Below are 25,920 nucleotides of genomic sequence, written 5' to 3'. Positions count from 1 at the left end.
TCTTTATAAATAGCCTATAAATGGTGTGTGAACCTTTTTTTTTTTTTTGTAAAGAAACGGTGAGAGAAAGCAGCATTTATAGTTTTTAATCAAAATGAAATCAAAAATAGTATATGCATTCCAAATTAACTAGGCAACTAAACTACATGGAAAAAAAAATTAAATTAACAACCGGGTAAAAAATAAAATCGAGTGAAGTAATGGTAGAATTTGAATTCTTTGTTTTTTTTTTTACCAAAAGACAGAAGTTGAATATTTTCCCATTGATAGTATCAGTATCTTTTAATGATACGAAGTTTTTCACTGATGATGTAATAACCATACAATGATGACAGCATATACATTCGCCACATTACCCATTTACCCCGTTCAAAATATTTGTCTGGTTTATCTGACAAAAAGATGTCGTTCTGCAAAAAGATTGTTTAAGGCATGTTAATTGTTTAAAATGAGTGTTTAAAATACTGTTATAACTCTAATTCACATAGTCTCTCCATGTATTGTTTCAAGATTAATTTTATCATAACTTTTTTTGTTAATTTACATTCTTATATGCCCTATGTTAATCAAACAAGAGTGTTTTTGCAAAAAACCGAGATAAATACCTTTTTTTTAAATCGGAACTGAGCACACTATATACACTTATAATCTAATTGATCCAAGAGGGTTCCACAATTTAAGCGTCTTACATATAAAACAAACTCATACTAGCCAATTACCTGTACTTATTTTTGTTCGTTGAACTGTAGTCCTGCGACTCGAGGGGATGTCGAACTTTACGGTTCAATGGGAACGAATGCGCACCTTCAAGTTTTTGTAAGTTCCATGCTTGACAAAGTGATATCGAATTGCCATGGTAGATCTGTTGTTAGATTTTAGAATTATGTTTGAGATTTGTTTTTTTTTTTTTTTGATTAAGAAAACAACGGTAAGAACTTGTCGTCCCATACCTGTAGGTTTGGGAGAAAAAAGGTTATGGAATACAATTTTTGGTCTCTTCATTTTTTCTCCTGTTATATCCCTCAAGAAAACTGCTGAGAGCATTAGTTTTCTCTATCCTTTTTCTAACTTAGAAAACCGCAAATGAAGAGATCAAACATTCCAGATCCAAAATGGTCCAACATAAAACAACTTTCTACAAAGTCCTAAACTCGGAAGACAGTTTTCAAATCCGTTATAAAACCGCAATTTCAACTCATCGGGTGTTTAAATGTTTACCAAATACAAATGAGATGTTCGAATAGTTTGACTGGCATGTCTATACGGTGAACGGGAGGGGGCAGCACTTGAAAAAAAACCGAGCAAAGACCAGTCCTGTGATTAGTAACGCACAAAGTACATGCAGCAAAAACATTTAATTCATGACCTCAATAAAAAAAAGTAAAACTCAAGACAAGTCTAAACAATAGACATTAAATGCCTCTTAAACTTGTCATGACATGACATAGCAACAAGATACAGTAATACGATGTCAATACAACACACACAGATAGATTTAGTCTTGTACACATTACGGCTAACTAGTCCAAAGGCTACTCAGTCCCGATTGAATATCAGCAGCTGAACTTATAATTTTAACAAAAATAGCTTCCACAGCTACTAGTCAAGGAAGGAAGGGGAGTGACTAAAAGTTAAAGAAACCTCTATTACCAGAATGAGGTACAAACACAAGCCTCTGTGCCAGATAAGATGCTGATACAACGACTTTCCTTCCGCCCAGAACCTTTCTCCATGAGTTGGAGTGAGCATGGGTCGGTTCAAAACAAAACCAAAATAATCGTAAACTGAAATGACTCTGTAAAATAGGCATTAAATGTGGGGATTTCATACATTGGTTACTCGAAATTAATAATTATCGTACGTTAGTTCCCCTGACCTAAGCACACTCAAGCTGATTTCCTACTTGGTGTTACATACCACCACGAGTTATTTTGGTGTTGAGAGTTGTGGGGCTCGGCTGTATAAACAAACCTGCCAAACATTCTAGGCATACCTTTCTCTCGGCCTTTTGGCTAAGATCAAGTGTAGTATCTGTGCTTATCAGTTTAATATCTGATATGTGGGCCAATGGTCCACACGATATTAAATTAATTTTTTAAGGGGGAAGGCCCGCCACGTACTTGCTATTGGGGTTTCGAGAGTCGCCCAAGTGCTGCACTACTGGCTCGGGGGCCAGGCTCACCCCACCAAAACATAGTCCAACCTTTGCTTGTCTATTTTAGTAGAACAGTTTTATCATCACTTAAAATATGTAAGAAAATTTATAACAACCGGCAACACAATATGAAGATAATGTCACTCTCATAGATGGTATAGAGAAAAAGTTACCCAGAATAATTTTATTCTTAACCTAGTAATAAAGAAAGACTCTTATAATGTAATTGTTTTATCAATTAACAGCTAATTTTAAATATATTCTTACTATTCAATTAATATAACGAAAAATAAAAAAGTTAGGCTCATTTTCACAGCAACTAATACCACAATAGATACACATGGGTATTGTCAAGTTGTTTTCTAACAAAAATATTATTGATGGCTAAGTAAAGAATGACAAAACTTTGTTGGTTTGTTGACTGAACATCCGTTATAATGACACAACTTAAAGGTTACATAAAGCATTTAACTTGCCATAACTAATATACAGTGGGAACTGATCTTCGTACCCTCTTTGGCGGAAAAACACACGACCAACCAGCTCCCATCTCAACTTTCCCAGTCCAACTCCGAAAACTAGAAGCTCGAGGGAGTAGCATATGTTTTTGAGGAGCGACGTGCAATGTAAAAGTTATACAACACCGTTCCAACTTTTCTGCGCGCCTGTCATCCAAGGCAAAGCAACTCCACACCCGGGCCGGAAACTGTAAACTTTGACCAATGATGAAAGAAATTAGTTCAAACATTTAGATATCAAATGCTTTGCATTTAGAAGATAACTGAAATTTTTAACAACAGGTGTCATAAATGCAAATGGGTATTGTTATTATAATATATTAATATTATTAAGTGATTTGCTCGCAAAGCTTCCCTCATCGACGGAGTAAAAGAAAAGAATCTCTGACAAAGGTATAAATAGAGATGCACGGCCTACTGACAAGACTACCTGGTGGGGTCAATGGGTGATCATTGAGGCCCATGGCCTAGGGAAGCAACTTCCATTGCCTTTGGAAGTTCCTAAGGTCTAACCCAAGTGGTGGACCACATCATAATTTGTGTTAGGGGGGGCTTGGTCCGAGCAGCCCCCGCAATTAATAGTCAAGCTTTGCTGTGGTTTAATGATAATGTATATTGTTTTTATCAACTTAACACGCTCACATTATTTTAAAAATATTCCTACTATATTCAATTAATATCATGATAAATAAAAAGTTGGACTCATTTTCTCACTTGCGACCAAGCATATACAATGGTATTGTTAAGTTGGTTTCATTTACTTTACTCGCATAGTTGGCATCCCATTTAAGTGAAATCAAATATCTCAGTAATAACATAGGTTCGAAGATTTTTGTTCCCAAAAAACTTTTAAATCTTCGTAATGTAAGAGTTTTAACAAACTGGAATTGTTTGTTTCAAATGAGTTGTTAAGGCTAATTCGATGTTTTTTTCCTGTTGGCTTGCAGTAAAAACATATTTGATCAGGCAACGGATTTAATTGCATAGTAATATATTATCATTACATAATGATCTTTTAAGCCCAAGAGCACAGCAAAGAATGACCCATACTGATCGAATGGGAATAATAATAATAATAATAAGAGAGTGTCAGCTGAAAACGTGTGTTACGAGCAGTCTTATTAATCAGAAGGAAAAAAAATTAAGGTGCTAGAACCAACCAGGTCATGAGTGAAGTCGGGCAGAACAAGTTCTATTTATCAGTTAACTTGTGACTTATTTTTTGTAAATGTTGCTCCTGGGGTGTATAGATGCAGAAAATATCAGCATCAGCTGACACTCAAGCCGAAGCTCATATCATATTCGTTATTTGTGTGCCTTATTCCCGATATTTGAGAAGATATAATTATGGGATAGTATGTAACCAAATTGGTGAAAAAGTCACCATTTTAATGTGATAATATCTGTTACATTAATAATTTACCCAAAGACTGACGCACCAATAGTTGATTCATCTCAGTCCGACACAACACTCATTTGATAATCAGGTTAACACTTGTTTTGACTATAATAATCAAAGCAGTAAAATTCTGTCTAATTTTAAATTCTCAACAAGAAAAGAGCAAAAAGGTCATTAACTACTGGTGTATATACTATTCACAATCTGACTAGTGACAGACCCTCCTTCCTCGCTTGAGTGGGGAAATTGTACTGAGAATAACATTTTATAATCAATCCAACCCTTATAAAAGCCTACAAGTAGCGCTATGTCACTATCCTAACACAACAGTACAATTAAAAAACCAATGCTGATTTGCATCATCATCACAAACCACATAATGCAAGTGGGGGAAATTGTACTGAGAAATAACATTTTACCAATCCAACCCTTATAAAAGCCTACAAGTAGCGCTATGTCACTATCCTAACACAACAGTACATTAAAAAACCAATGCTGGATTTGCAATCATCCACAAACCACATAATGCAAACGGCTGTGTCAAGTGAAACATGTGTATAGATTCTAATCTAGACATGGGCTCAGGTATGCGTATATGTTAGAAGATTGCAACATTTCCTATCTTGAACCTAATCTACAGAACACCTCAACCACATTTGAAAATTAATTGTGGATTATTTCATGTATTAGCATGCTTTTAACTACTCCATGTGTTTGTAATTTCAGCTTTTTAGGAAAGGGTGTTGACATATGCAACACCCTAAATTGATCGTGCACACCCTAACTTAAAATGACTAAAATAACGTCAATCATCATATAAATAAATAGGGAAAAATCTCAAATTGGTCACTGAAGTGAGCCTGTAGTATCAAAAGTTCTATCAAATTTAACGGGGTCTCATTCGTACCACTTTAGTAAGGGATAATGACATGTCCGTTAGTTTGACCGATTGACCGGACGGAAAGCTGACGTGGCGGGTGTATGTTTGACAGAGTGGCTTCTAACGTCTCTATTTGCATCTACCTGGATTGTAATAATATAAACTAATTAAAAACCCCTCTTCTCTTCTGTATCCCGGTGTGTGTGTGTGTGTGTATATCTTTACATGGTCACGGATGGATGATTCAGACTGAGCCCTCCACTTCCTCCAGGCTATCTAGGCAATGTAGTCTTTACAGCCATCCCAGTTGGCACAGCAGGTGAAATTATATCAGAGCCTTTAGTGAACTCTGCAAAGAGAATTCACGCTGCATTGTCAAAGATGGGAAATGAGTACTTGAGATCAGCACTCGACTTCCGGAATGCCAGCCTGGTCTATCAGCTCTTGTCAGAGGACCCCAATATACGATTTAGATTTTGGATGGGGGCGGCCTATTCATATGGTAACCACTTAATGCCTCCATTAATTATGAACCCGCATGCAGCCGAGTTAGTCCGGAAGAGTCTCCTTCAGCAACGGTTGAAGTTTGCAGCATATAATAGTGAAGAATCCTCGCCTAATAAGAATTTAAACTTATTACACTTTTAAAGTTTTAAAACTGTTAAAATTTGAGACATTAGAAATGATGCATGAAACTAAATTGTTGTCGTATAGTTCAGAATTCTTGCTCCTTGAAAGCCTGTGTAAGACATATAATGTTTCAATTGGATCTTATACATGTTACCCGTATCATAATCTGCATGCTAGTTTGGAAATTAGATCATACTAGGTGTGTGGAAGATATAATGGGAGCACTAGCGTTGGGATAATTAATTTTAAGAATGTAGTTTAATCTTTTTTATTCGTTTGATGTATTGTTTCCTTTTTCCGTATGCAACAGGGTAAATATGCAGAAGCTTTGATAATAGAACCATAAGATTCAACTAGTAAATCCCATTATTATAATGGACTGGTGATGCTTGCAAGGTACTATCTGATCATTTATTTTCATATTGTTGCAGGTTTATAGCTCTTTGTAGGTGTTTAAATTACTGATGCTTCAGTACTAGCATATTGAGCTTGAATATTGAACTTTTTTATTTGCTTCACCAGCCCCACATGATTCATAATTTTATCTGCAACTACTTTCAGACTTTCCCATTCATTCTGAAAATTGTAAAAAGAAAACCTTGTCATAAAGATGAAGACTCCATCTGTTCTGTCTCGTCTCTATTCAGTGATAAAACTGATCAGTCTGGAGTTGTTGAGATACCCCAATTTATAGCTGAAACCAAAACAGATACCATTGCACCTTCATTTCATGTTGCTGTCACAGACAAAAGCTGTGTGGAAATTCTGGTTAAAGGGAAATGTGTCGGGTTTGTTTATGGGTTTTGTTTTGTTTTTGTTGTTTATCTTCTTTTATTTTTGTTTTCTTTTATCTACTGTGACTGCTGCAATCTGAGTCACAAGCCACATAATGCTGCTCTGTTCGCCACGTCAGCTTTCCGTCCGGTCAACCGGTCAAACTAACGGACATGTCATTATTCCTTACTAAAGTGGTACGAATGAGACCCCGTTAAATTTGATAGAACTTTTGATACTACAAGCTCACTTCATTGACCAATTTGAGATTTTTCCCAAATAAAATAGTTATAATTTACATGTTAGATATACAGTACCAGATTACAAGGGGCTTAAATGTGCGAGGTATATATCATCTTTAATTTTTTAGCACACCCGATCCTGATTACGAATCGGGCGGGTAATGCTCACTCCTAATCAGGATTGTCAAACGAATATTTCTGATACGGATCTGAATCCGGAAATGAGTGTGCTTCTTTTGTTTACTGTGCCTTCATTATTTAAATTGTTAATTTTATATAAATAAAAATTATGTTACTATAAAATATTGTTCATTAATATTATTTAATTTATTTAATATTTAATAATTAGGTAAAAATCGAAAAAAATGAAATCGATGAATGGTTAACCGAACCGAAAAAAATCGTTTAGAACGATTCAGTTACGGTTATAAGTTATAAGATAAAAACCCGACTTGGTAACAATTTTAGGTAGAAACTGATTTGAACCCACCTGTGCACACCCATACATATCAAACCTAGGAGTGAACTGTATAAGGATCTAATTCTTAATATATGAAATTTATAAAATTTAATAAAATAACTTTTTATATGCAATTAATATTTAAATAAGATATTAGTAATTTTATGATAATTAGAAATAAGTAATTATAATATATTTGAATTGAATTTTTCTTGAATTTTCTCTACTACTTTTATTGATTTGGAAAGAAAACCTTTTTAAATAATAAGAGGCGTTCATATAAATATTACTCCCTTCGTCCCAGCAGGTTATTAACGCTTCTGTTGGCGTTCTAAACGTCAAGTTTTAGGCCAATACTTGAACATCCTAATAATTTCGGATCAATGATCAAGTGTACTACAAGCTTTAATTTGAATACACTTGATCGTTAATCCGAAATGATTAGCTAATAATTTCGGATCAACGATCAAGTGTATTCAAATTAAACACTTGATCGTTAATCCGAAATGATTAGGATGTTCAAATATAGGCCTAAACTTGACGTTTAGAACTCCAATAGAAACATTAACAATCTGCTGGGACGGAGGGAGCACGTATTTAGTAAAATAATCAACATGTAAATTATTTTTAAATTTACCTAATTAATGTATATATTACTTTATAAAACATAATAATACGGAGTAACATGAATCTAAATAACAAAACCATATATCTTGATAAAGGGGCAAAATGGAAAATGATATAGAAACATGGGATATTTTGGTCAACTAATCAATTTAGGGTGTGCAACAATCAATTTAGGATGTGCATATATCACTAACCTTCCAGCAATATCTAGACATAGAAGTGGCAGTAGCATATAAGTAGGATTTGAAGTACCTAAAGAAGGAAGAAGCTGTTGGCTCTCAAGTAGCCTTGAAATCGAAAGCATTGGGAAGAAACGAAAGTGACGAGCAGCAGGTGTTGAGAAGAGATCCGCTGAAGTCTTAATTTGACAAACCGAATATTAGTGTGGACAGGGGGGGGACTAAAGAAGCACAGGAGTTGGCCAAGCACAAGATGCCATCGCCCAAATGAAGAATGTTCTGCCATTCATTAAAAGACATATCCCAAGCAGGAAAGTTGGAAGAATACTTAACCTTTAACCATGAATTGCTTAACAAATCAAAGGCAGCAAGGCAATCACGGCGCTCATATATATGGAAGAAAAGGACATCATCAACCAAAGCGATGGTAGCAGGATACCACGGGCTAAAGTATTGTACAAGGCAATCCCATGAATGGAAATCAGGATAATAAGCATAGAGGGAATGAGTAGTATCAAAATGCACAAGAATGCGATGTCTCTTTTCATCAGAAATCACCCGAGGAGACACGAGCAAAGAGCCACCGGCAGGGATTTCCTCTGGTGGAGGAGGCAAGGGTTCCCAGCGTCCAAGGCTGGGGTCAAACACTTCACCAATATGGGTCTTTGCTGATAAACAATAAAAGGCATATAATTTACCATCAAGGGAAGCACAAGACGGGTATATGCGGAATTCTTTCATAGGAGGGATATCATTCCACCTCCACTTATTGGAGGATAGAGGAGCATCATCAAAATTCTTCAAGTCTAAACAAGATACTCCCAAGTGGACGTGGTGATCTCCTTCAGCACAAGGAATAACATCAAGGGGAGGGCATTCATCTATTCGTCTTAGACCGCCAATATTATACATCATTCCTCCCAACTTCACCATGTCCCCCTGTCCTTGGTCCAACAAAGATTGAATTTCAGTTTTCAAAACTTCATCAGCTTCCAGATCAAATACATAATAATCAGATCTTTTTTCTCCCACCACAACCTGCGCCAGAATTAGACTCCTCTTCTTTTCTTCCATGCTTCTTCAATCTTCTGCTGCGGCTGTGTTTGTGTTAGGTTAGGCTGATGATGACTTTTGTATCTTCTTTATATCACTATTCTGGGCCACACTTTTAAATGGGCCGCTTCGACCTAACCCATTGGTAAAATTCATACATGGCTCTTTGGCCTTATTTTCCAAAATAATTGAACGTTCAAAGTTAAGATTCCTAACTTTACTAACTTACTCCCTCCGTTCCTAAATAATAGTCACTTTGACTTTTTGCACGTATTTTGAGGTGCAATAAAAACATATTTCTACACGTTATTTTTAAAATTTTCTTTTTTTGAATAAAAATATAGATGTCAAACTTTTATTCAGAAAAAGAAAATTTTAAAAATAATACATAGAAGTATATTTTTTGGACACCTAAAAGTACGTGCACAAAGTCAAAGCGACTATTATTTAGGAACGGAGGGAGTACTATTTTATAGTCATAGTTTACTTTTATTTTTTTATAATTAATTTATAATTAGCTTAAAACCGCACGGATTTTTTTTAATATTATATAAATTTTTATTAATATGAATTTTGGAGACTTAAATTTTTAAATGAGATGATTTAATAATAATTATATAAATGTCATCTGTGATATTTCTAGGAAAAGACGGATTTTAGTCAGAAAATATTGAAAATATGATAAATTTTAGTTGAAAACAATAATCAGTTAATTATAAGTAATTATAAGAGAGGTCGTAGTTTAAAAAATTAAAAAAGAAACATGTCCTTATTTTCTTATTTATAGACAAAGAGAATGAACTACTAGACTCTATATTTCTTATTTGATTTTTTGCTAATAGTTTAGATGGCTTTAGATGTCCTTATGTTAGATTTTCAATTAAAAAAGGAAAATACTAATAAATTATAAAATTTTACTTTATAATAGCCTTAAAATGTGTGTGTGAACCTTTTTTTTTTTTTTTGTAAAGAAACGAGTGAGAGGAAGCAGCATTTATATTTTTATCAAAAGGGAAATTCAAAAATAGTATATGGAATTAAAATTACTATGCAACTAAAACTACATGTAAAAAAAAAATTAAATTAACATGTAAAATAAAATAGAGTGAGTAATGTAGAATTTGAATTCTTTTTTTTTTTTTACCAAAAGAAGAATTTGAAATATTTTCAAATTGATAGTATCATATCTTTTTAATAGATACGATTTTTAACTTGATGTAGTATATACCATACAATGATGAACATATATCATTACCCCGTTCAAAATATTTGTCTTTTTATCTGACAAAAAAGATGTCTTTTCTGCAAAAAGATTTGTTAAGCAATGTTAATTTTAAATGATTTTAAAATACTTGTTTATCAACTCTAATTCACATATCTCCCATTTATATTTTCAAGATTAATTTTATTTCATAAACTTTTTTTGTTAACATTTACATTTCTTAATATTCCCTATTTTAATCAAACAAGATTTTTTTGCAAAAACCCGTGAGTAAATACCTTTTTTTAAATCTGAACTGCACATCTTAAATACATTAATAATTCTTAATTGATCCAAGAGGTCTACAATTTAAGCTTCTTACATATAAAACAACTCATACTTAGCCAAATTACCTGTACTTATTTTTGTTCGTTGATACTGATAGTCTGCTCGCTCGAGGGGAATGTCGAACATTACGGTTCAATGGGAACAAATGCAGCACCTTCAAGTTTTTGTCAAGTTCCATTGCTTGACAAAGATGATATCGAATTGCCATGTTTAGATCTGTTTTAGATTTTTAGATTATTTTTAGATTTGTTTTTTTTTTTATTAAGAAAACAACTTTAAGAACTTGTCGTCCCATACTGTATTTGGGAGAAAATTATGAATACAATTTTTGGTTCTCTTCATTTTTCTCTGTTATATCCCTCAAGAAAACTCTGAGAGCATTATTTTCTCTATCCTTTTTCTAACTTAGACCGCAAAATGTAAGAGATCAAAACAATTCAGATCCAAAATGGTCCAACATAAAACACTTTCTAACAAAGTCCTAAACTCGGAAGACAGGTTTCAAATCCGTTATAAAACACGCAATTTCAACTCATTAGGGTTTAAATTTTTATCCAAATACAAATAGAGATGTTTCAGAATATTTGACTGGCATGTCTACTACGGTGAACTGGAGGGGGCAGCAACTTGAAGAAAAAAAACCTAGCAAAGACCAGTCCTTGGATTAGTAACCACAAATACATGCAGCAAAACATTAATTCATACCTCAGATAAGAAAGTAAACTCAAGACAAGTCTAAACATAGACAGTTAATGCTTCTTACATACTTGTGCATTACATGACATAGCAACAAGATACAGTAATACGATGCATACAAACACACACAGATAAGATTTAGTCTTGTACCAGTTACGGCTAACTAGTCCAAAGGCTCTCAGTCCGATTGAATATCAGACAGCTGAAACTTATAATTTAACAAAAATCTTCCACAGCTACTAGTCAAGGAAGGGAAGGGGAGTGACTAAAAGTTAAAGGAAACCTCTATTACCAGAATAGGTACAAACAGCAAGCCCTCTGTGCCAGATAGATGCTGATACATACGACTTTCCTTCAGCCAGAATCCTTTTCCATGAGTTGGAGTGAGCATTTGGTCGGTTCAAAACAAAACCAAAATAATCGTAAACTGAAATGACTCTGTAAAATAGCATTAAGATGTGGGTATTTCATGACATTGGTACTCGAAATTATATATACTCGTACTTAGTTCCCCTGACCTATAGCACTACTCAGCTGATTTCTACTTGGTGTTACATACCACCACGAGTTATTTTGGGTTGAGAGTTGTGGGGCTCGGCTTATAAACAAAACCTGCCAAACATTCTAGGCATACCTTTCTCGGCCTTTTGGCTAAGATCAAGTGTAGTATCTGTTCTTATCAGTTTAATATCTGATATGTGGGCCAATGGTCCACACGATATTAAATTAATTTTTTAAGGGGGAAGGCCCGCCACGTCTTGCTATTGGGGTCTTCGAGAGTCGCCCAAGTGCTGCACTACTGCTCGGGCCAGGCTCACCCCACCAAAACATAGTCTCAACCTTGCTTGTCTATTTTAGTAGAACACGTTTCTATCATCACTTAAAATATTGTAAGAAAATATATAACAACCGGCAACTTACAATATGACGATAATGTCACTCTCATAGATGGTATAGAGAAAAAGCTACCCAGAATAATTTTATTCTTAACCTAGTACTAAAGAAAGACTCTATAATGTATATTGTTTCATCAATTTGACACGCTATTTTTTTTAAAAATATATTCTTACTATATTCACATTAATATAACGAAAAATAAAAAAGTTAGGCTCATTTTCACAATTACCACTAAATATATACACATGGTATTGTCAAGTTGTTTTCTACAAAAATATTATTTGATGGCTAAGTGAAAGAATGACAAAACTTTGTTGGTTTGTTGACTGAACATCCCTTAAAATGACACAACTTAAAGGGTTACATAAAGCATTTAACTTGCATAACAATATACAGTGGAGAACTGATCTTCGTACCTCTTTTGCGGAAAAAACACAGACCAACACAGCTCCCTTCTCAACTTTCCCCAGTCTCAACTCCTAAAACTAGAAGCTCGATGGAGAGCATATGTTTTTGAGGAGCGACGCTGCATGTAAAGAGTTTACACCGTTCCAACTTTTCTCGCGCCTGTCATCCAAGGCAAAGCAACTCCACTCACCGGGCCGGAAACTGTAAACATTTGACCAATGATGAAAGAAATTAGTTCAAACATTTAGATATTCAATGCTTTGCAATTACGAAAGATAACTGAAATTTTTTTAACAAACAGGTGTCAATAAGATGCAAATGGTATTGTTATTATAATATATTACTATTATTAAGTGATTTGCTCGCAAAGCTTCCCTCATCGACGGAGTAAAAGAAAAGAATCCTGACAAAGGTATAAATAGAGATGCACGGCCTACTTGACAACATACTTACCTGGATGGGGTCAATGGGTGATCATTGAGGCCCATGGCCTAGGGAAGCAACTTCCATTGCACTTTGGAAGTTCCTAAGGTCTACCCAAGTGGTGGACCTACATCATAATTTGTGTTAGGGGGGCTTGCGTCCGAGCAGCCCCCGCAATTATAGTCAAGCATTTGCTGTGGTTTATGATAATGTATATTGTTTTATCAACTTAACACGCTCACATTATTTTTAAAAAATATTCCTACTATATTCACATTAATATCATGATAAATAAAAAGTTTGACTCATTTTCTCACTTACGACCAAGCATATACATATGGTATTGTTAAGTTGGTTTCATTTTACTTTACTCGCATAGTTGGCAACTCCATATTAAGTGAAATCAAATATCTCAGCAATAACATATGGTTCGAAGATTTGGTGTTCCTCAAAAATCTTTTAAATCTTGCTAAATTGTAAGAGTTTTAACAAATTGGAATGTCTGTGTTTCAAATGAGTTGTTAAGGCTAAATTCGATGTTTTTTTCTGTTGGCTTGCAGTAAGAACATATTTGATCAGGCAACGGATTTAATTGCATAGTAATATATTATCATTACATAATTGATCTTTATAAGCCCAAGAGCAGCAGCAAAGAAATGATCTCCATACCTGATTTGAATGGACGTACGAAACAAACTTTGAATATCAGGACCAATCGAATGCTAATTCCCATTTCAGCTTGAATGTCCCGTCTCAACTCCAAAAGTTAAAAAGGTTTGAAGAGATTATACTTTTAAAAAGTGATACCTACATTTCAGAATGAAAATCAGAAAGATTTAAATTACTGAGTGTGTACAGATTCAGCTTTAAGTTTTTCTTTGATTAAAAAACAGACGATTGCCAGAAGAACATATTATGGAAACTCATATTGAATGAAGATTGACCCCAAGTATTACAGATGACTTTCCCATGGATTTTTTTAATTTTAAAAATGGTATTAATTTTCTAATACTAAGATCATACACGTTTTTTTCTTTTGTAACTTCATAAAACAGAAAGCTGATAATACCACCACGAGTTATTTTGTGTTGAGAGTTGTGAGGCTCGGCTTATAAACAAAGCCTGCCAAACATTCTAGGCATACCTTTCTCGGCCTTTTGGCTAAGATCAAGTGTAGTATCTGTTCTTATCAGTTTAATATCTGATATGTGGGCCAATGGTCCACACGATATTAAATTAATTTTTTAAGGGGGAAGGCCCGCCACAATAGCTTGCTATTGGGGTTTACGAGAGTCGCCCAAGTGCTGCACTACTGCTCGGGCCAGGCTCACCCCACCAAAACATAGTCTCAACCTTGCTTGTCTATTTTAGTAGAACACGTTTTATCATCACTTAAAATATCGTAAGAAAATTTATAACAACAGGAAACATATAATATAAAGATAATGTCAGTCTCATAGATGGTATAGAGAAAAAGTTACCCAGAATAATTTTATTCTTAACCTAGTAATAAAGAAAGACTCTATAATGTATATTGTTTTATCAACTTAACACGCTAATTTTTTTTAAATATATTCTTACTATATTCACATTAATATAACGAAAAATAAAAAGTTAGGCTCATTTTCACAATTACCCTAAATAAATACACATGGTATTGTCAAGTTGTTTTCTACAAAAATATTATTTGATGGCTAAGTGAAAGAATGACAAAACTTTGTTGGTTTGTTGACTGAACACCTCTTCGAATGACACAACTTAAAGGGTTACATAAAGCATTTAACTTGCATAATAATATACAGTGGAGAACTGATCTTCGTACCTCTTTTGCGGAAAAAGAACCGACCAACACAGCTCCCTTCTCAACTTTCCCCAGTCTCAACTCCGAAAACTAGAAGCTCGATGGAGAGCATATGTTTTTGAGGAGCGACGCTGCCTGTAAAGAGTTTACACCGTTCCAACTTTTCTCGCGCCTGTCATCCTAGGCAAAGCAACTCCACTCACCGGGCCGGAAACTGTAAACATTTGACCAATGATGAAAGAAATTAGTTCAAACATTTAGATATTCAATGCTTTGCATTTTGGACAGATAACTGAAAATTTTTCAACAAACAGGTGTCAATAAGATGCAAATGGTATTGTTATTATAATATATTATTATTATTAAGTGATTTGCTCGCAAAGCTTCCCTCATCGACGGAGTAAAAGAAAAGAATTCTGACAAAGGTATAAATAGAGATGCACTGCCTACTTGACAACATACTTACCTGGATGGGGTCAATGGGTGATCATTGAGGCCCATGGCCTAGGGAAGCAACTTCCATTGCACTTTGGAAGTTCCTAAGGTCTACCCAAGTGGTGGACCTACATCATAATTTGTGTTAGGGGGGGCTTGCGTCCGCGCAGCCCCCGCAAATATAGTCAAGCATTTGCTGTGGTTTACGATAATGTATATTGTTTTATAAACTTAACACGCTCACATTATTTTTAAAAATATTCCTACTATATTCACATTAATATCAAGATAAATAAAAAGTTGGACTCATTTTCTCACTTGCGACCAAGCATATACATATGGTATTGTTAAGTTGGTTTCATTTCACTTTACTCGCATAGTTGGCAAGTCCATATTAAGTGAAATCAAATATCTCAGTAATAACATATGGTTCGAAGATTTTTTGTTCCTCAAAAAAATCTTTTAAATCTTGGTAAATTGTAAGTGTTTTAACAAACTGGAATGTCTGTGTTTCAAATGAGTTGTTAAGGCTAAATTTGATGTTTTTTTTCTGTTGGCTTGCAGTAACAACATATTTGATCAGGCAATGGATTTAATTGCATAGTAATATATTATCATTACATAATTTATCTTTAGAAGCCCAAGAGCAGCAGCAAAGAAATGATCTCCATACCTGATTTGAATGGACGTACGAAACAAGCTTTGAATATCAGGACCAATCGAATGCTAATCCCCATTTCAGCTTGAATGTCCCGTCTCAACTCCAAAAGTTAAAAAGGTTTGAAGAGATTATACTTTTAAAAAGTGATACCTACATTTCAGAATGAAAATCAGAAAGATTTAAATTACTGAGTGTGTACAGATTCAGCTTTAAGTTTTTCTTTGATTAAAAAACAGACGATTGCCAGAAGAACATATTATGGAAACTCATATTGAATGAAGATTGACCCCAAGTATTACAGATGACTTTCCCATGGATTTTTTAATTTTAAAAATGGTATTAATTTTCTAATACTAAGATCATACACGTTTTTTTCTTTTGTAACTTCATAAAACAGAAAGCTGATAATACCACCACGAGTTATTTTGTGTTGAGAGTTGTGAGGCTCGGCTTATAAACAAAGCCTGCCAAACATTCTAGGCATACCTTTCTCGGCCTTTTGGCTAAGATCAAGTGTAGTATCTGTTCTTATCAGTTTAATATCTGATATGTGGGCCAATGGTCCACACGATATTAAATTAATTTTTTAAGGGTCGCCCAAGTGCTGCACTACTGCTCGGGCCAGGCTCACCCCACCAAAACATAGTCTCAACCTTGCTTGTCTATTTTAGTAGAACACGTTTTTATCATCACTTAAAATATCGTAAGAAAATTTATAACAACAGGAAACATATAATATAAAGATAATGTCAGTCTCATAGATGGTATAGAGAAAAAGTTACCCAGAATAATTTTATTCTTAACCTAGTAATAAAGAAAGACTCTATAATGTATATTGTTTTATCAACTTAACACGCTAATTTTTTTTAAATATATTCTTACTATATTCACATTAATATAACGAAAAATAAAAAGTTAGGCTCATTTTCACAATTACCCTAAATAAATACACATGGTATTGTCAAGTTGTTTTCTACAAAAATATTATTTGATGGCTAAGTGAAAGAATGACAAAACTTTGTTGGTTTGTTGACTGAACACCTCTTCGAATGACACAACTTAAAGGGTTACATAAAGCATTTAACTTGCATAATAATATACAGTGGAGAACTGATCTTCGTACCTCTTTTGCGGAAAAAGAACCGACCAACACAGCTCCCTTCTCAACTTTCCCCAATCTCAACTCCGAAAACTAGAAGCTCGATGGAGAGCATATGTTTTTGAGGAGCGATGTTGCCTGTAAAGAGTTTACACCGTTCCAACTTTTCTCGCGCCTGTCATCCTAGGCAAAGCAACTCCACTCACCGGGCCGGAAACTGTAAACATTTGACCAATGATGAAAGAAATTAGTTCAAACATTTAGATATTCAATGCTTTGCATTTTGGACAGATAACTGAAAATTTTTCAACAAACAGGTGTCAATAAGATGCAAATGGTATTGTTATTATAATATATTATTATTATTAAGTGATTTGCTCGCAAAGCTTCCCTCATCGACGGAGTAAAAGAAAAGAATTCTGACAAAGGTATAAATAGAGATGCACTGCCTACTTGACAACATACTTACCTGGATGGGGTCAATGGGTGATCATTGAGGCCCATGGCCTAGGGAAGCAACTTCCATTGCACTTTGGAAGTTCCTAAGGTCTACCCAAGTGGTGGACCTACATCATAATTTGTGTTAGGGGGGGCTTGCGTCCGCGCAGCCCCCGCAAATATAGTCAAGCATTTGCTGTGGTTTATGATAATGTATATTGTTTTATCAACTTAACACGCTCACATTATTTTTAAAAAATATTCCTACTATATTCACATTAATATCAAGATAAATAAAAAGTTGGACTCATTTTCTCACTTGCGACCAAGCATATACATATGGTATTGTTAAGTTGGTTTCATTTCACTTTACTCGCATAGTTGGCAAGTCCATATTAAGTGAAATCAAATATCTCAGTAATAACATATGGTTCGAAGATTTTTTGTTCCTCAAAAAAATCTTTTAAATCTTGGTAAATTGTAAGTGTTTTAACAAACTGGAATGTCTGTGTTTCAAACTAGTTGTTAAGGCTAAATTTGATGTTTTTTTTCTGTTGGCTTGCAGTAACAACATATTTGATCAGGCAACGGATTTAATTGCATAGTAATATATTATCATTACATAATTTATCTTTAGAAGCCCAAGAGCAGCAGCAAAGAAATGATCTCCATACCTGATTTGAATGGACGTACGAAACAAGCTTTGAATATCAGGACCAATCGAATGCTAATCCCCATTTCAGCTTGAATGTCCCGTCTCAACTCCAAAAGTTAAAAAGGTTTGAAGAGATTATACTTTTAAAAAGTGATACCTACATTTCAGAATGAAAATCAGAAAGATTTAAATTACTGAGTGTGTACAGATTCAGCTTTAAGTTTTTCTTTGATTAAAAGACAGACGATTGCCAGAAGAACATATTATGGAAACTCATATTGAATGAAGATTGACCCCAAGTATTACAGATGACTTTCCCATGGATTTTTTAATTTTAAAAATGGTATTAATTTTCTAATACTAAGATCATACACGTTTTTTTCTTTTGTAACTTCATAAAACAGAAAGCTGATAATACCACCACGAGTTATTTTGTGTTGAGAGTTGTGAGGCTCGGCTTATAAACAAAGCCTGCCAAACATTCTAGGCATACCTTTCTCGGCCTTTTGGCTAAGATCAAGTGTAGTATCTGTTCTTATCAGTTTAATATCTGATATGTGGGCCAATGGTCCACGCGATATTAAATTAATTTTTTAAGGGGGAAGGCCCGCCACAATAGCTTGCTATTGGGGTTTACGAGAGTCGCCCAAGTGCTGCACTACTGCTCGGGCCAGGCTCACCCCACCAAAACATAGTCTCAACCTTGCTTGTCTATTTTAGTAGAACACGTTTTTATCATCACTTAAAATATCGTAAGAAAATTTATAACAACAGGAAACATATAATATAAAGATAATGTCAGTCTCATAGATGGTATAGAGAAAAAGTTACCCAGAATAATTTTATTCTTAACCTAGTAATAAAGAAAGACTCTATAATGTATATTGTTTTATCAACTTAACACGCTAATTTTTTTTAAATATATTCTTACTATATTCACATTAATATAACGAAAAATAAAAAGTTAGGCTCATTTTCACAATTACCCTAAATAAATACACATGGTATTGTCAAGTTGTTTTCTACAAAAATATTATTTGATGGCTAAGTGAAAGAATGACAAAACTTTGTTGGTTTGTTGACTGAACACCTCTTCGAATGACACAACTTAAAGGGTTACATAAAGCATTTAACTTGCATAATAATATACAGTGGAGAACTGATCTTCGTACCTCTTTTGCGGAAAAAGAACCGACCAACACAGCTCCCTTCTCAACTTTCCCCAATCTCAACTCCGAAAACTAGAAGCTCGATGGAGAGCATATGTTTTTGAGGAGCGATGTTGCCTGTAAAGAGTTTACACCGTTCCAACTTTTCTCGCGCCTGTCATCCTAGGCAAAGCAACTCCACTCACCGGGCCGGAAACTGTAAACATTTGACCAATGATGAAAGAAATTAGTTCAAACATTTAGATATTCAATGCTTTGCATTTTGGACAGATAACTGAAAATTTTTCAACAAACAGGTGTCAATAAGATGCAAATGGTATTGTTATTATAATATATTATTATTATTAAGTGATTTGCTCGCAAAGCTTCCCTCATCGACGGAGTAAAAGAAAAGAATTCTGACAAAGGTATAAATAGAGATGCACTGCCTACTTGACAACATACTTACCTGGATGGGGTCAATGGGTGATCATTGAGGCCCATGGCCTAGGGAAGCAACTTCCATTGCACTTTGGAAGTTCCTAAGGTCTACCCAAGTGGTGGACCTACATCATAATTTGTGTTAGGGGGGGCTTGCGTCCGCGCAGCCCCCGCAAATATAGTCAAGCATTTGCTGTGGTTTATGATAATGTATATTGTTTTATCAACTTAACACGCTCACATTATTTTTAAAAAATATTCCTACTATATTCACATTAATATCAAGATAAATAAAAAGTTGGACTCATTTTCTCACTTGCGACCAAGCATATACATATGGTATTGTTAAGTTGGTTTCATTTCACTTTACTCGCATAGTTGGCAAGTCCATATTAAGTGAAATCAAATATCTCAGTAATAACATATGGTTCGAAGATTTTTTGTTCCTCAAAAAAATCTTTTAAATCTTGGTAAATTGTAAGTGTTTTAACAAACTGGAATGTCTGTGTTTCAAATGAGTTGTTAAGGCTAAATTTGATGTTTTTTTTCTGTTGGCTTGCAGTAACAACATATTTGATCAGGCAACGGATTTAATTGCATAGTAATATATTATCATTACATAATTTATCTTTAGAAGCCCAAGAGCAGCAGCAAAGAAATGATCTCCATACCTGATTTGAATGGACGTACGAAACAAGCTTTGAATATCAGGACCAATCGAATGCTAATTCCCATTTCAGCTTGAATGTCCCGTCTCAACTCCAAAAGTTAAAAAGGTTTGAAGAGATTATACTTTTAAAAAGTGATACCTACATTTCAGAATGAAAATCAGAAAGATTTAAATTACTGAGTGTGTACAGATTCAGCTTTAAGTTTTTCTTTGATTAAAAAACAGACGATTGCCAGAAGAACATATTATGGAAACTCATATTGAATGAAGATTGACCCCAAGTATTACAGATGACTTTCCCATGGATTTTTTTAATTTTAAAAATGGTATTAATTTTCTAATACTAAGATCATACACGTTTTTTTCTTTTGTAACTTCATAAAACAGAAAGCTGATAATACCACCACGAGTTATTTTGTGTTGAGAGTTGTGAGGCTCGGCTTATAAACAAAGCCTGCCAAACATTCTAGGCATACCTTTCTCGGCCTTTTGGCTAAGATCAAGTGTAGTATCTGTTCTTATCAGTTTAATATCTGATATGTGGGCCAATGGTCCACACGATATTAAATTAATTTTTTAAGGGGGAAGGCCCGCCACAATAGCTTGCTATTGGGGTTTACGAGAGTCGCCCAAGTGCTGCACTACTGCTCGGGCCAGGCTCACCCCACCAAAACATAGTCTCAACCTTGCTTGTCTATTTTAGTAGAACACGTTTTTATCATCACTTAAAATATCGTAAGAAAATTTATAACAACAGGAAACATATAATATAAAGATAATGTCAGTCTCATAGATGGTATAGAGAAAAAGTTACCCAGAATAATTTTATTCTTAACCTAGTAATAAAGAAAGACTCTATAATGTATATTGTTTTATCAACTTAACACGCTAATTTTTTTTAAATATATTCTTACTATATTCACATTAATATAACGAAAAATAAAAAGTTAGGCTCATTTTCACAATTACCCTAAATAAATACACATGGTATTGTCAAGTTGTTTTCTACAAAAATATTATTTGATGGCTAAGTGAAAGAATGACAAAACTTTGTTGGTTTGTTGACTGAACACCTCTTCGAATGACACAACTTAAAGGGTTACATAAAGCATTTAACTTGCATAATAATATACAGTGGAGAACTGATCTTCGTACCTCTTTTGCGGAAAAAGAACCGACCAACACAGCTCCCTTCTCAACTTTCCCCAATCTCAACTCCGAAAACTAGAAGCTCGATGGAGAGCATATGTTTTTGAGGAGCGATGTTGCCTGTAAAGAGTTTACACCGTTCCAACTTTTCTCGCGCCTGTCATCCTAGGCAAAGCAACTCCACTCACCGGGCCGGAAACTGTAAACATTTGACCAATGATGAAAGAAATTAGTTCAAACATTTAGATATTCAATGCTTTGCATTTTGGACAGATAACTGAAAATTTTTCAACAAACAGGTGTCAATAAGATGCAAATGGTATTGTTATTATAATATATTATTATTATTAAGTGATTTGCTCGCAAAGCTTCCCTCATCGACGGAGTAAAAGAAAAGAATTCTGACAAAGGTATAAATAGAGATGCACTGCCTACTTGACAACATACTTACCTGGATGGGGTCAATGGGTGATCATTGAGGCCCATGGCCTAGGGAAGCAACTTCCATTGCACTTTGGAAGTTCCTAAGGTCTACCCAAGTGGTGGACCTACATCATAATTTGTGTTAGGGGGGGCTTGCGTCCGCGCAGCCCCCGCAAATATAGTCAAGCATTTGCTGTGGTTTATGATAATGTATATTGTTTTATCAACTTAACACGCTCACATTATTTTTAAAAAATATTCCTACTATATTCACATTAATATCAAGATAAATAAAAAGTTGGACTCATTTTCTCACTTGCGACCAAGCATATACATATGGTATTGTTAAGTTGGTTTCATTTCACTTTACTCGCATAGTTGGCAAGTCCATATTAAGTGAAATCAAATATCTCAGTAATAACATATGGTTCGAAGATTTTTTGTTCCTCAAAAAAATCTTTTAAATCTTGGTAAATTGTAAGTGTTTTAACAAACTGGAATGTCTGTGTTTCAAATGAGTTGTTAAGGCTAAATTTGATGTTTTTTTTCTGTTGGCTTGCAGTAACAACATATTTGATCAGGCAACGGATTTAATTGCATAGTAATATATTATCATTACATAATTTATCTTTAGAAGCCCAAGAGCAGCAGCAAAGAAATGATCTCCATACCTGATTTGAATGGACGTACGAAACAAGCTTTGAATATCAGGACCAATCGAATGCTAATTCCCATTTCAGCTTGAATGTCCCGTCTCAACTCCAAAAGTTAAAAAGGTTTGAAGAGATTATACTTTTAAAAAGTGATACCTACATTTCAGAATGAAAATCAGAAAGATTTAAATTACTGAGTGTGTACAGATTCAGCTTTAAGTTTTTCTTTGATTAAAAAACAGACGATTGCCAGAAGAACATATTATGGAAACTCATATTGAATGAAGATTGACCCCAAGTATTACAGATGACTTTCCCATGGATTTTTTTAATTTTAAAAATGGTATTAATTTTCTAATACTAAGATCATACACGTTTTTTTCTTTTGTAACTTCATAAAACAGAAAGCTGATAATACCACCACGAGTTATTTTGTGTTGAGAGTTGTGAGGCTCGGCTTATAAACAAAGCCTGCCAAACATTCTAGGCATACCTTTCTCGGCCTTTTGGCTAAGATCAAGTGTAGTATCTGTTCTTATCAGTTTAATATCTGATATGTGGGCCAATGGTCCACACGATATTAAATTAATTTTTTAAGGGGGAAGGCCCGCCACAATAGCTTGCTATTGGGGTTTACGAGAGTCGCCCAAGTGCTGCACTACTGCTCGGGCCAGGCTCACCCCACCAAAACATAGTCTCAACCTTGCTTGTCTATTTTAGTAGAACACGTTTTTATCATCACTTAAAATATCGTAAGAAAATTTATAACAACAGGAAACATATAATATAAAGATAATGTCAGTCTCATAGATGGTATAGAGAAAAAGTTACCCAGAATAATTTTATTCTTAACCTAGTAATAAAGAAAGACTCTATAATGTATATTGTTTTATCAACTTAACACGCTAATTTTTTTTAAATATATTCTTACTATATTCACATTAATATAACGAAAAATAAAAAGTTAGGCTCATTTTCACAATTACCCTAAATAAATACACATGGTATTGTCAAGTTGTTTTCTACAAAAATATTATTTGATGGCTAAGTGAAAGAATGACAAAACTTTGTTGGTTTGTTGACTGAACACCTCTTCGAATGACACAACTTAAAGGGTTACATAAAGCATTTCCATCTTCAGTTAAAGAAGTCCTTGAAAAGGATATAAAGAATTTAGTTGCAAAACAACAATTTGCAAGATGGCAAGCTTTATTATCAATATTTGATTTTCAAATTGAATATATAAAAGGAGAATCAAATTCTCTTCCAGACTATTTGACTAGAGAATTTTTACAGGGATTACCCTCTCCAGAGAAAGAGGGAAATTAACTATGAATCGTGGTGGTTATACCAGAGGATCCACAAGTGGTAATACCAGAGAAAATAGATCTTCTCTAAAAGATGTTCTTAAAAGAGAACAAGTAGATGATATCTACACCTCAAATGTCTGTGAAGTAATACTTACTTTGGAAAATTCTGACCTTAAATGGTTTTCAGATGCTAATTATATTGCATCACGATATTTTGAACCCTATAATCACTATCCTTTAAAAGGATCCAATAATACCAGATTATTTTATGAAATAATTCTCAAAGAAACTCAAAGTGTTGAATTTGAACACTTTTATAGAGGTGGAAATACCCAACAAAATAAACATGCTCCCTATAGCTTTTCTAAAGCGTCTTTTAAAAAGATGTTATCTCCAACAGATTGGGGACTAGATCCTAATAGGACTAGACAAATGACCAATTATCCAAATATGCCTTATACCTACTGGGATTATAAGGATGCTTGGTATAATTGTTTTTATTATAATAATCCAGAATTTAAACATGTTCCTTGATTACAAATTGCAACATTTGTCAATTTATATTTAATCCATAATTTACTACCATCAGCAGTACTTAAATCTTGCTTAGTTTTCTCATAGTATTGGGTTGGAATTAGTCCTTCTCTTATGCAGTTTATGTCTGCACCACTATCTACCAAAGCTATAGTAGACAGAGTAAATGTATTATTAATCACAATGGTTATATTAATATACCATTTTTGATAAGTAATTTGGTGTATATTACACAAAAATTGATTAGAAGTTTCTCCTACCTCTCTAGGAGTTATATTTCCAGGAGTAGAACAATTATTTTCTAATTGTTTTACTCTTTGTTTTAATTCATTTATTTCTTTTTTCTTTTTTTTTTAGTTGCACACTAAAAAGACAAACTATATTACATCATTGCTTACATCATGAATTTAATCATGCAGCTCTATTATTGCTTTGCATTATTGTAGATCCATGATTGTCTTCAATTATTGGTGTCCAGAATTTTCTTGATGATGTCATTGCTTATGTCATCTTAGTGGTTGCATCATCACCTGCATCACTACTGCATCATTGCTGCATTATCACTGCATCATCCAGTGAGATTATTTTGATGTAGTAAAATTCTTTCCATTTCCCTTGCTCTTTGTCGTTTGTAGATTAATGTCATTTCTTCTCTAAGTCCATAAAGGAGAAAATTCATTTGTTCTTCATCTGACTCAAAGTTGCTGAGATTTCTTTGATATGTGTCGATCAGGGTTTCAACCCATATTTCTAGGGTTCTAACTTTCTCTTTCTTTTTCTTTAATTTTCTGAATACTTGTCGAATCGTATTCATGCTGTAAGATTGCTAGATTCCACGAGTTTTTTGTATAACCTATCTCTTTTGAGCCTTATTCGTAGTTCTTTATCATGAAGTGCCCACAATTCAGCAGTTTTGTGTTCAGCTGCGACTCTAGCTGAGTGCATTTCCTGAAATGAACCATATCTGGTTAACACATACTTATTGTATGCTAATTGACTTTTTATCTTTAAGTTTTCCAACTCCTTGGCTGTTTCTTGAATCTTTGGATATATCATACTAAGCTTTCTTTCCTGCTTATTAAGCTTGCGAAATCTTTCCTTGATTGGATCCATTATTGAGTTTGGGCGTATTGGAGATTCTCCTCAAAATCTTCAGGGGATTCCTCTGTGATTGACATATTGGTATTACCATCATCTTCATCTTCATCATCCGAAAATGAAGCAATTTCTAATAGCTTCTTTTGAATTTCTTTTTTAGAAGCTTGAGGATATTTCCTTCTCAAGGTCTCTTTATGAGCAACACAACAAGGACCGACCGATGATAAATAAGGACAAGTTATGAACTTGATCAATTTAAACAGATATATTTAAACAGATATAATCTGTAATTTAAATAACAAAGATAAAGATTAAGAATACTTACACGAGTTATTACTCATGTAGAAGAGCTGATATACAAACTCCAAACCTTCTTATTGATCTTCAAAACTTTTACAATACAAGGGTGTTTATTTTACAAGAGTGGTTGAGAGTGGTTTTGAAGGGTTGTGGTTTTCGATGCCCTTCAACTAAGTTACACACATCTATTTATAGTAGTTGCACACTAAAAAGAC

At 34.1% G+C, this 25,920-nt stretch overlaps 1 protein-coding gene, 1 long non-coding RNA gene, 11 other non-coding genes and 2 pseudogenes across 14 annotated transcripts; 13 read left to right on the top strand and 2 right to left on the bottom strand.

Moving 5' to 3' along the window:
* The first annotated feature begins 1,991 nt into the window (after positions 1 to 1,991).
* LOC135149089 (U2 spliceosomal RNA) lies at positions 1,992 to 2,187 on the top strand. The gene has a single exon (XR_010287151.1). It is a non-coding gene; the product is annotated as a U2 spliceosomal RNA (small nuclear RNA).
* Positions 2,188 to 3,095: 908 nt separating this feature from the next.
* Positions 3,096 to 3,245, top strand: LOC135149053 (U1 spliceosomal RNA; annotated as a pseudogene).
* Positions 3,246 to 5,376: 2,131 nt separating this feature from the next.
* On the bottom strand, positions 5,377 to 9,000 carry LOC135148552 (uncharacterized). The gene is made up of 2 exons (XM_064083906.1): positions 7,938 to 9,000; positions 5,377 to 5,568 (listed from the first exon to the last, which is right to left on the bottom strand). Exon 1 carries the CDS (start codon positions 8,936 to 8,938, stop codon positions 8,045 to 8,047), a length of 894 nt encoding a protein of 297 aa, XP_063939976.1. The 5' UTR covers positions 8,939 to 9,000; the 3' UTR covers positions 5,377 to 5,568; positions 7,938 to 8,044.
* A 1,884-nt stretch (positions 9,001 to 10,884) lies between these two features.
* Positions 10,885 to 22,630, bottom strand: LOC135148234 (uncharacterized). 2 transcript variants are annotated; one of them, XR_010286175.1, is made up of 16 exons: positions 22,482 to 22,630; positions 21,839 to 21,935; positions 21,394 to 21,586; positions 20,240 to 20,377; positions 19,597 to 19,693; positions 19,152 to 19,344; positions 17,999 to 18,136; positions 17,356 to 17,452; positions 16,911 to 17,103; positions 15,800 to 15,937; positions 15,158 to 15,254; positions 14,713 to 14,905; positions 13,560 to 13,697; positions 12,921 to 13,017; positions 12,476 to 12,668; positions 10,885 to 11,600 (listed from the first exon to the last, which is right to left on the bottom strand). It is a non-coding gene; the product is annotated as an uncharacterized LOC135148234 (long non-coding RNA). The 2 variants fall into 2 exon arrangements; XR_010286174.1 differs by lacking the exon at positions 12,921 to 13,017.
* LOC135149085 (U2 spliceosomal RNA) lies at positions 11,793 to 11,985 on the top strand. The gene has a single exon (XR_010287147.1). It is a non-coding gene; the product is annotated as a U2 spliceosomal RNA (small nuclear RNA).
* On the top strand, positions 12,913 to 13,065 carry LOC135149046 (U1 spliceosomal RNA). The gene has a single exon (XR_010287109.1). It is a non-coding gene; the product is annotated as a U1 spliceosomal RNA (small nuclear RNA).
* Positions 14,031 to 14,226, top strand: LOC135149067 (U2 spliceosomal RNA). Its single transcript, XR_010287129.1, has one exon. It is a non-coding gene; the product is annotated as a U2 spliceosomal RNA (small nuclear RNA).
* LOC135149031 (U1 spliceosomal RNA) lies at positions 15,150 to 15,303 on the top strand. The gene has a single exon (XR_010287094.1). It is a non-coding gene; the product is annotated as a U1 spliceosomal RNA (small nuclear RNA).
* Positions 16,270 to 16,423, top strand: LOC135149090 (U2 spliceosomal RNA; annotated as a pseudogene).
* Positions 17,348 to 17,501, top strand: LOC135149030 (U1 spliceosomal RNA). Its single transcript, XR_010287093.1, has one exon. It is a non-coding gene; the product is annotated as a U1 spliceosomal RNA (small nuclear RNA).
* On the top strand, positions 18,469 to 18,664 carry LOC135149075 (U2 spliceosomal RNA). The gene has a single exon (XR_010287137.1). It is a non-coding gene; the product is annotated as a U2 spliceosomal RNA (small nuclear RNA).
* Positions 19,589 to 19,742, top strand: LOC135149029 (U1 spliceosomal RNA). The gene has a single exon (XR_010287092.1). It is a non-coding gene; the product is annotated as a U1 spliceosomal RNA (small nuclear RNA).
* Positions 20,711 to 20,906, top strand: LOC135149066 (U2 spliceosomal RNA). Its single transcript, XR_010287128.1, has one exon. It is a non-coding gene; the product is annotated as a U2 spliceosomal RNA (small nuclear RNA).
* On the top strand, positions 21,831 to 21,984 carry LOC135149028 (U1 spliceosomal RNA). The gene has a single exon (XR_010287091.1). It is a non-coding gene; the product is annotated as a U1 spliceosomal RNA (small nuclear RNA).
* Positions 22,631 to 22,952: 322 nt separating the features above from the next.
* On the top strand, positions 22,953 to 23,148 carry LOC135149065 (U2 spliceosomal RNA). The gene has a single exon (XR_010287127.1). It is a non-coding gene; the product is annotated as a U2 spliceosomal RNA (small nuclear RNA).
* Positions 23,149 to 25,920: the final 2,772 nt, after the last annotated feature.

The sequence above is a fragment of the Daucus carota genome, chromosome 8, assembly GCF_001625215.2.
Source record: "Daucus carota subsp. sativus chromosome 8, DH1 v3.0, whole genome shotgun sequence".
Classification (NCBI taxonomy): domain Eukaryota; kingdom Viridiplantae; phylum Streptophyta; class Magnoliopsida; order Apiales; family Apiaceae; genus Daucus; species Daucus carota.
The sequence above is the reverse complement of the archived record's forward strand: the minus strand, read 5'-3'. Positions and strand labels throughout refer to the sequence as shown.